At 49.8% G+C, this 10,165-nt stretch overlaps 1 protein-coding gene across 1 annotated transcript; it reads left to right on the top strand.

Moving 5' to 3' along the window:
• Nucleotides 1-5,927: 5,927 nt before the first annotated feature.
• Nucleotides 5,928-8,312, top strand: NKX2-8 (NK2 homeobox 8). Its single transcript, XM_040620909.1, has 3 exons — nt 5,928-6,284; nt 6,496-6,757; nt 7,428-8,312. Exons 2-3 carry the CDS (start codon nt 6,601-6,603, stop codon nt 7,988-7,990), a joined length of 720 nt encoding a protein of 239 aa, XP_040476843.1. The 5' UTR covers nt 5,928-6,284; nt 6,496-6,600; the 3' UTR covers nt 7,991-8,312.
• Nucleotides 8,313-10,165: the final 1,853 nt, after the last annotated feature.

Here is a 10,165-nt window from a genome sequence, read left to right as displayed (position 1 = left end):
TGTTGTTGAGATAAAGCTAAACCGAAAATGCCCAGGGTTGAGCTTTGTCATTTATACATTAGTCTGATGGCTCCAGAAGTAGTTTCCATGGTAAGTTCCCTGTGCACGAGAAGCAGGGTGAGTGGAATGCCTCCTTCCAATGAAGAACTTTTCACTGACAGTGATAAAGGCCAAGAACCTCCTTCACACAAATGATTGAAAAACAGAACACGAAGGACATTTTTATTTTGTTTTGTTTCCTTTGTGTGGTATGTGACTTCAGCGCAAATACCCATTTAATCAAGAATACAAAGACAGCCACCTTTGCTGGTAAGGGGTTTCCCTAGACTGCAGTAAACATACAGCTCTTTTACTTTTTTTGTGTGTTAGGAAATTCCTGCAGGTTGTCATTTCAATGCCCTTGTGATACATTTTTGCCTCCTCTTGGGAAAAAGATTTTTTCCAAAGAAATATTTAAAAATAAAAAAAAAGAAACATTTAAAAATAAACTCAATAGAATCTAGAAAAACTTGAATGCTTTAGAGGGTGAAGTTTAGTTATTGTTTTTTTTTTTAATTTTCTTATTGAGATATGATTGACATATAACGTATTAGTTTTTAGGTGTACAACACAATGATTTGATAATTGTATATGCTGCAAAATGATTACCAGGATAAGTTTAGTTAACATCCATCACCATACATCGGTACAGATTCTTTTTTCTTGTGATGAGAACTTTTAAGATCTACCCTCTTAGCAACTGTTAAGTATATCATACAGTGTTGTTAATGGTAGTCACCACACTGTGTGTTACATCCCCAGGACTTACTTATCTCATAACTGGGGGCTATTGTAATTAATCTTTAGAAATATAAATACTTTGGGAAAGCATATAGAAGCCACTGTTGACTGGAAATTTCTGGTTCATGCATTTTTTTTTCTCTCTCTGAGTCGATGAGATCAAATTGAACCCATTGCTCTAAGCCAGCCCAGACTTGCTTTCTCTTTCACCTCTTAATCATTCTTTTCTAATACCTTCTATTACAATGGACTTTCTTTCTCCTCTTTACATCCTCTTCATCCCCCCCCCCGCCCCCGCAATTTCTTCAATTCTAGGGATATCACAGTCTATCTGCCTTCAAGCCTCTCCTTAAGCTTTGCTTCTCCTAGGTAATCTATCCTGACTCAGGATGCAATAACAAATGCGAGTGTATATTGTAACATTCTCAAATGTATAAAATGTAAAGTGATATTTTATTACTACTGCTGTCATCATCACTCACTGTAAGAAAATAGAATATTTCATTCTTTAGACCTCTGACAGACTATGGTCCCTGTCTCCGACGGATATTAACAAATACTTCTCTAGCCTAATAATTGGTTTAGTGCTTAAATCACTGCTAATAAGACAGAAATAATATCTCATTTTAATAATACAACCCTTTTAAAATCCCAAAGTTAACTCAAAGTAAAGGTATATAAAAAAGAGGCCTTATTATAATGCTTGGGTAAGAAAAAATACCTAATTTGAAATGAAGTGCTGGTGGTTATAAGCAGGCACTGTAGAATACTATGTAAGGTGCTAGGGCAAATACCACAAAATATGTTTCTGGGGTCAGTCTACTCTGTCAGTGTCTGTATGTGACATTAAATGTGACGTAGGGCCTGGACCTTTATTGTACAAACATCAACTAGGATACTGTTTATATTATATAAACTATATCTGTATCAGTCAAGCAAAGGAGTATAAAGTAGCATCTTTTAAAAAGGATTATGAATCCTTTTTAATGAAGAAGTTCAGCTCTGAGCAAATAAGATTTGTCACCCTCTCCAAGGTGTGTTATTATTTCTATTCTGACAACTTACATTCCATGCTAGCATTATATTATACCACTGTAAAGTATGGAAAAGACCAGAAATACTTAACAAACTGGTTTAAAATTTTTGTAGGTTATTTTTTTTTTGGCTCTTTAGGAAACGTAGACTATAGATATTTCATTAAATACCCTTACTTTTTAATTCACTGAACCATAGTACTCCCTATCTTTTTCATTATATATCTAAACAACTAGATAAACATAGCAGGAGAGAAAAACTTTTCTCCTAGAGATCAACAATGACAACAAAAAGTCCCTGGAAAGTCAATATTTTAAGGAACTTAAGATGGGATCTTTCAAATCTTGCCGTTTGACATTAAGCAATAAAATCTGAAGCCCATTTCAAAGATGTACTAAATCCCCAGTCTGAAAGTAATTGCCACTCCTTGTCCTGTATGTATATATCATCGGTACCACTAAGAATGAGTTGCAGCCAGGCCTGGACCACCACCAAGCAATTGATTATTAGCCATTAAAGGGGAAATGTTTACTTATTCATGGCAACTAGGTTTCAGAAGGAAAGGCAAAGAGGTCTGTTTTAAATGCTGCTTTTTCTTTCTATCCTAAGTCTGATCAAGATCATTCACTTCTTCTTGGAGGTATCAAAAGTGCATTTTTATTTTTTCCTTTTGCTATTTTAACCAGACTACTGATAAAAAGGGGAGAGCAGTTGCTATGAGGCAAAGAAAAATGTCCTGGCAGTTGAGGGCCCTCCATCTATCAAGGGGAATTTGCAATGTTGCCTCTCTTCAATACTGTATAGATTTGCAGGATTTTGTGAAACACTTAACCAAAATGGAAGGATTTAAAAACAGAATGCACGATATAGATGCAATCATTTTTTAAAAAATCAAGATACTTTAGTTTTATTTCAGAATTTCCTAGTCTTAAATTCTTAAGCACGCAGCAGTGATGATCCTCTTGGATAATACTTTTGAAAAGGCGATTAATGCAGACTGCTTAAATATATTCACTATAGCACAGATGCCTAACAATTAAAACTCTTATTAGGATTGAGATGCACCACATCCAATTACAGGGAAACAAATACTTATCTAATTAAATAATAATATTCCCAAGCTACGCTGAGTTGCAAAGTAAGTTTGAATGTCCAGAACACCAAACAATATTTTAAAATCTAGAAAGGGGGGTGCCTGGGTGGCTCAGTCCTTAAGGGTCTGCCTTTGGCTCAGGGCGTGATCCCAGGATTCTGGGATCGAGCCCCGCGTCAGACTCCTCTGCTGGGAGCCTGCTTCTTCCTCTCCCACTCACCCTGCTTGTGTTCCCTCTCTCGCTGGCTGTCTCTCTCTCTATCAAATAAATAAATAAAATCTTTAAAAATAATAATAAAATAAAATAAAATAAAATCTAGAAAGGATATTCAGTTAAATGGTTTACTTTGGATACTAAGAATCTCTTATGAGCTGGAGGCAATTTATATAAAGATTTCCAAAATGTGTGAAACTTATTATCTTGCCTAGTTTTTCCAATTGACCCCGTATCAAAATAATTTTCTCCTCCCACGTTTTTGACTCTATGTGATATGAAAAGGCAATTAAGAAAGCATCTTTCTCTAATAATTCTGGCTGTTTACCTCCTTTCCTCCATTACTTCAGAAGGCACAGTTTACATGGAACAAACTCCTGGAGTCCCCAGGCTCTGGCTCTTAGAGATAATTTAGATAAAGTCCCAGAGCCCAGTGGAGAGGAAGACTGGACTAGCCTGCAGAGGCATTGAGGAAACCACAATGACACAGGGAAGTTGCAATGCAGAACCAGGAGGTACAGAGTTTTCCTGGGATATTTAGAACACAGAAGGACCCAGGAACACTGTTGCCAGGTCAGGGAAGGTAAGGCTAGAAGTAATATTTGGAGCTAATCCCAGAGCTAGATCCTTCTCAGAGCACCACTGCTAGATGTGGGGGGCAGGGGGGATATCTCTTCTTTGGGAGCCAAATACTAAGAGTAAAAGCAAATATTTGATGCTGAAGAGCTCTTAAGAATTGAAGAGTGCCATTTACTTATTTCTACACGTCAGTGTGGGCTTAGGATGTTAAATAGATTAAAAGGCTAAGAGAGGTCAGTCACTCCAGGAAAGACTCTTCTTTTGCATCTCCTGACTTGGTTTTCTGGTTCTCTTTCCAAAACTGTTACCTACCTCACCCCTACTCTTATGGAGGGTCCTTTGGAAACTCGGAGATGGCACATCCTCTTCTAGAACATTCTGGAGAATGTAGAGTCAGAGTCCTGTGGATGAGTGCCAGAAAGGAGGGGGGGCTTGCAGGGGAGGGAGACCAAAGTTGCTGGTTAATTCAACAACACAGTTTTAGAAAAATTCCAGCAGTATGTAATGATAAAACTAGTAGGGTCCTTAGAAGTTACCATACCTATTCTCTTCTGTTTCAGATAAGGAGGTGGGGGGAGATGTTCAGAGTGATGAGGCCATTAAAGCTAGTGAGGGGCTGGGCTGGGATGCCAACTGACTCCCAGGCCAGAGCTCCTTCTCCCTGACACAGCCATAATGTTCAGACCCCACATGGGAGTCTATCCTAATGCTTCCCTAGGATAGTGTTTGCCAGTGCCCTCCCTCCACCTGTCTCGGGAAATGGGCTAGCAGAGCTTGCCAGGCATCCAGCTGTAGCTGGAGAGAAGTCCAGGAAGCCCTGGGCCAGTCTGTGACCTGCCCAATCTCTGGGAGCTGGAGCTTAGGTGCTGGGGCGCAATGGGCACCGAGTTTCGGGCTTCTGCCGCCCGCTGTCTACTCCTGGCTCCCTCTGCCGCCCATCTCAAAGAGGACAGCCAAGTCATTTCAATTTAATCTTATTTAAAAAGACATAACTAATAAATCTATTGCCGGGGCCGCAGAGAGACGGCCAGCAGAGTCGATCGTGCTCCCAATCCCATTGAACCCCATTGAAAACCATGACAACACGGGACAAGCTCCGATTTATCCCGGCGTGCTAAAGAGCTTTGTGAGCAGGCGTCAATCACGCATTATTTCGGACTGAACAAATGCAAAATCTTGACTGGAACAAATGCTTCCAACAGGTCCGGGGCGTCGAGCTCCATTTCCCTTTTGTCCTCGGCCTAGCAGTTGGCCTGTATTGGGGTTGCCTCCGCCCGACCACCCAGCGCGTCGCGCAGACCGGGGTGCCTTGGGCACGCTTGACAGGGAGGCTGATGGGGAGGGTGCACCGGGCCAGCGAGCCGGGGCCACTGCGCAGGAGCCAGGTCCGAGTTAAGCTCAGGTGGACCTAGAATTTCGGGTGCGGCCACCCAAGCGCCGCGTCCCTCACTAGAATTTAGCAAGCAAATACCCAAACCACGGCTGCAGAGGAGAGGCCTCTAAAAGTGCCCTCAATGAGCCCTAGACTGAAGCGGGAGCCATGGACCAACAAAATGTGTCCACGCCGGCTGGCTCCCTGCGCCTTACACCGCGATCATTGTCTCGGGTGGGGCTGTGGGAACTAGATGGCAGAGAAACCCCGAGCAGGCTGTCTTTTCTGCCCGCCGGGCCCAGCCCTAATTCTCCCAATCGGTCCAGTACCGGACTAGGCCGGGCAGCTTCCTGGAGCGGGAAGCCCAGGCCAGAGGCCTGCCCTGGGGCAGAGGCCGTATCCCCGGTCCTGGGCCTGACGTTGAGGCCGCATAGCTGAATCTCACAAGTGGCGCCAGAGGGTCTGGCGACGTCAAGGAGGCCACAAGGCCTTCGCGGCCTCTGGATGAAACGCCGCCGCCCGTGGGCTCTAGAGCGGGCGTGCGCTGGGCTCTTGAGGAACGCGGCCACTGGAGCTGGGCCCAGGGCCGGCGGCGGCCGGGCGGGCCTGGGCTCAGGAGCGTGGCACTAAGGACCTGAACTTCTTGGCCGGATTCTGCCTCCGTTTTGCCGATCTGGGGAAAGGGGCGCAGAGCTGGAGCTCCTGTACTACTGCCAGCCCTTCCCTGGCACACCTTGAAGGGCGGAACGTTTGGGGTGTGGTTCCTAGAGGCTTTCAAAATGCCGGCGGGACCAGGCCACTCCTCTATGCCCTCCTGAAATTTCTCGCCTCTGAAGCCTTAGAGGGGCCCAAACCAAAAAGAGAAAGAGAGCGCCAGAGTTTAACGCCGCCTTGTAAATCACTTTCCGGATAATTGCGGGAAACGAACACTCTAGCAAACAAGCTCGAGGAATAAAGCAAACAGGGAATAAATTCCTGGGTGCTCATAAACCCACCCATGCCACCCCCACCCTAGCCGGCGATCCTGCGGGGCCAGGCCCCGTGGCAGCCCAGGAGGAGGAGGAAGCTGGGGCAGGGACAGGCGGGTGGTGACCACCGCTCGCCACCCAAGATGTTATTCATTGGTAACAATCCCCATTATCTGTCCCCACTTTGGGCTAATCAGACAGAATCGCTAATGCCGTAGAGCTGCTTCCTGCCGCCTCTGGGAGGTAATGGGGCGCCGAGGGGAGGGGGACTGGACGGGGCGGGGCGGGGGTGGGCGGAGGTGGCACCTTCCGGGCTCGCTCGGTCTTTGGTCCAGCACTCATTCAGGTACTTAACACCCTGGAGACCCGGACCTCGGCTTTCAAAGCATCCCGGGTGGGAAGAGCTGTTTATATAAACAGAGATTCGGCTGTAAGCGCGCTAATATCCCGGCAGCCAGTGCATGGCGTGCGCCTCTGGCGCCCGCCGGTAGCAGCGGCGTCCCCGGCCGCCCCTCGGTTTCCAGCCTGCTCCGCCCCCGCCTCCTTCCCCTCCTCGGCCATGGCCACCTCTGGACGCCTCAGCTTCACCGTGCGCAGCCTCCTGGATTTACCCGAGCAGGACGCACAGCACCTGCGGAGGCGGGAGCCGGAGCTACGCGCTCCCGGGCCCGGCCCCTGCGCCACCTGGTTGGAATCCGAGCGCAGCCACTACCCCTGTGAGTAAGCGGAGGACCACTGCGGGAATGGGGAGAGGGGAGCAGAACCACGCGCCCAACCCATGTGAGACTGGGAAGTCGAAACCAGTCTTGCACCAGAGGCTCTGTCATCCTCAAACCCTACGCTATTCGCGCCCGAGTCAGCACATCCTGAGAGCAGATCCTTGAGCCTGGCACTGACGCCCGGGATCTGGGTTTCTGTTTCTAGAGGTCACAATATTTAAATATTTAAGAAACGACCCTTAAATGTCTGAAAACACGGCTACGTTCTCAGGCCTCGGTCTGAGATGGGCAGCAGTGGCGAACTTAGCTCTCCAAGGCTTTGCAAACCTGGCAAACTATTGCAGTAGACCTGGAGGTGGCCTGGGTTGGTGACCCAGCTTGCGGTAAATTCGTCTGCTAGCGCAGCGACCAGTGTGGACTTGTTTTAAGAGGGCCCTGGTGAGTCTCTTAGGAGGCGCGGTCTCAGGTTGTGGTATAAATGAGGTCACTGAATTTGGAGAGGTGGGTGTCCAGATGTGGGCCCAGGGAAGGAAATGGTCTCAGACCTAAAGCCGCGGGCGAGTGGCGGCGCCCTCCGGCCAGTGGCTCCACGCGCGCGCGCGAGAAGCAGCCGGCGCGCGGCGGAGCCGGCGTTCTCATCAGGCCGTGTCTCCTTTGCCGCCCCCAGCCTCGGACGAGAGCAGCCCGGAGACCAACCCGTCCGACTCGTCTCAGCGGCCGTCCACTCGGCCGGTGTCTCCCGGCTCAGACGCTGAAAAGAGGAAGAAGCGCCGGGTGCTGTTCTCCAAGGCTCAAACGCTGGAGTTGGAGCGACGCTTTCGGCAGCAGCGCTACCTGTCCGCGCCCGAGCGCGAGCAGTTGGCGCGCCTGCTTCGCCTCACGCCCACACAGGTCAAAATCTGGTTCCAGAACCATCGCTACAAGCTGAAGCGCGCGCGCGCACCCGGCACGCCGGGGGCGGCGGAGTCGCCTGACCTGGCAACCGCTGCGGAGCTGCACGCCGCACCGGGCCTGCTGCGCCGCGTGGTGGTCCCCGTGCTGGTGCGCGACGGGCAGCCTTGCGGCAGCGGCGACCTGAGCACGGCCTCCGCCCAGGACAAGAGCGGTGCGTCCCCGGCCGCCGCCTGCCCTCTGCCAGGATACGCCGCCTTCGGGCCTTGCTCGGCTCTCGGCCTCTTCCCCGCCTACCAGCACTTAGCGCCCCCAGCCCTGGTCTCTTGGAACTGGTGAGGCCGTTGCGGGGCGCGGGCACCTGGGGCTACCCCGGACTTTGGAGTGACTCTGTGGCCGAAGCAGGGCTGGAAGCTGAGGTCCGGAGTGTTCCCCCGGTCCCACCTCTCTGCGGGCCCCACCTCCTTCGGCGCAGGGGTCCCCTGCCCCGCCCTCACCAGCCGCTGAGCGGGGAAATTTAGCCAGCATTTCCCTCTCTCCTCTTCCCTCGACCTCCAGCCGCGGAGCTAGATTTTATTGCTTAAACCTTATTTGTATATTTTTAAATAGCTATTTGTATGGGAAGCAACTTATTTTTAAAGAAATAGAATATTTTTCCTCCTTGTGGTGCGAGAATAAAATGTGTAGGGTTGGGTCCCCTGAGCGCCTGTCTGGAACGTAGCTGGAACTCCCGGACCGGAGTACTGGGCGCCAGTCCACTCTCCCCACCCGGGGTTGGGTGGAAGGGCAGGTCCCAGTCCCGACGCAGCTTTAGGAAGATATTGGGGGAAGGGGTGGAGGGAGGGAGGTGCGGGGGAAGAAGCCAAGGAAACCCTGGGATCCCTGTCGGTGGGAGGTGGCGGGAGGTGACTTGGAAGCCCCTCTGGGCTCCCGAAGCTGCTGGTATTTCAGACAGCAAAAGTCAACCCAGTTGGCCAGATAGGACATAACAAGCTTCCCCACAAGGACTCTCTGGGGACGTGCCAGCTGGGCTGGGGGCAGAGCATACTGCGTTGGAGCAGCTCAGGCCTGGTCGCAAGCTGTCCTTTTCTGGACCCGAGGAGCACCCGAGCACCCGGAGAATTTATAAATCCCAATTAAGCCTGCGAGTGCCTCGCTTGGCATCTGTGATTTCCTCCCTCTTCTTAGCTCTACACCTGGCTGAAGTGGAATGGGGAGGGAGGTAGCCCATTGAAGAAATCAAAGAGTGGTGGGGAAATGACCTTCCTCGGGGCTGCCAGCTGAGGGAAGACCGCTTTGGAGAGCCTGGGTAGGCCAACATAGGTGTGGGATCTGCTGGTGGGTCTCATTTCACCCGAGGTTCCGATGCCCTTGAAGTTTAGAGATCTAGGGTTCCACCCTTGGAATTTGTAACTACCCTTTGCCTCGGTATTCGCAGCTGTAGAGTTTCCTATGCACGTGTTTACCCTCCCAGAGAAGGGCTGCCCTGCCTCCCTGGTGCCCACTGCAAGGGGACGTGCTTGAGGAGAGTCGGTTCAGGCGTCAGATCCAGGGAAGGGAGCAAGGGCTCAGTGAGGCCTGTGGGGAGTAGGCACTGGGCCAGTTTGAGACGCTCTTTTCTTCCGCGCTCCCCCCCCCAGGAGGTAGGGTGGCCAAAGCAGTGTTATCACCTGGAATTTTGGGGGGTGGGGAGAGAGAGGGGACGGAGGGGGAAGGGAGTGGGGTGTTTGGGTCTCAGCTGCTGGCCACCTTGCCTTCCATATGGATGCGGTTATCTCAGAAGAATCTCGATCCTTAAACCTCCTTTTGTCTTGGGAACTGAAAAGGGCATTGTCAGGCCTGAAAAGGACCTAGACAAAATCCGCACTGTTTCAATTCAGGACTCTGTTTAATCAGTCCCTGGTGACAATGTCGTGGGTGTTAGAGAGGACAATAGTATCTTTTTAAACCTTTTTAAACCTTGTGGCCTTCAGGAAGACAAAAGGCTTGAATTTTATGGGCTTACAACTTCAATTAGAACAGTGCCAGTGTGCATGGGAGATTATCAAATTTGTATCATAAAACCTCTTTCTAATAAATGATTGCTGGGGAGGGAGCCTGGACATTGTAAGACATATATTGGAAACCGCCCTGGGGGCTTCCCAGTTAGCCCTGGCAGAGCAGATGGGAAAGAAAAGGAGGAAAGGATTTCTGAAGACGGCCCTGGCTCGGACATGCCCCTGTGGTTAGCTGGCTGGGTACTTGGCTCTTCCATGCTCTTCCTCCAGAAGGAGTGTTTTCTCCAAGAATGGAGGTAAAGATCTGTAGCTTTGTCTTCGGCTATTGGTGGTGGCAAAGACCTGAGTATTCGGGAGAAAGTGCAAAATCACCACCTGTTCAGTTTCTTGCCTTTTCTTTTCCTGGAGTTACAGAGGAAGTAGGTCTTGGTGTGTGCAAAGTGGAGAGAGCCTATTGAATATGAGGACTCTACTGAAGGGTCTGAATCATGAAGAGACCCTCTTCCCAGGAGGCTCT

This window comes from Ursus maritimus, unplaced genomic scaffold (genome assembly GCF_017311325.1).
Source record: "Ursus maritimus isolate PB19 unplaced genomic scaffold, ASM1731132v1 scaffold_36, whole genome shotgun sequence".
In the NCBI taxonomy this organism is placed as follows: domain Eukaryota; kingdom Metazoa; phylum Chordata; class Mammalia; order Carnivora; family Ursidae; genus Ursus; species Ursus maritimus.
This window is presented reverse-complemented; position numbering and strand designations above follow the sequence as displayed.

Bases quoted from the DNA above. Each gene is read 5' to 3' on its own strand.
- NKX2-8 (XM_040620909.1), top strand. From the start codon at position 6,601: ATGGCCACCTCTGGACGCCTCAGCTTCACCGTGCGCAGCCTCCTGGAT. The intron at 6,758-7,427 runs GTGAGTAAGCGG...TGCCGCCCCCAG, and splicing joins CGAGCGCAGCCACTACCCCT to CCTCGGACGAGAGCAGCCCG.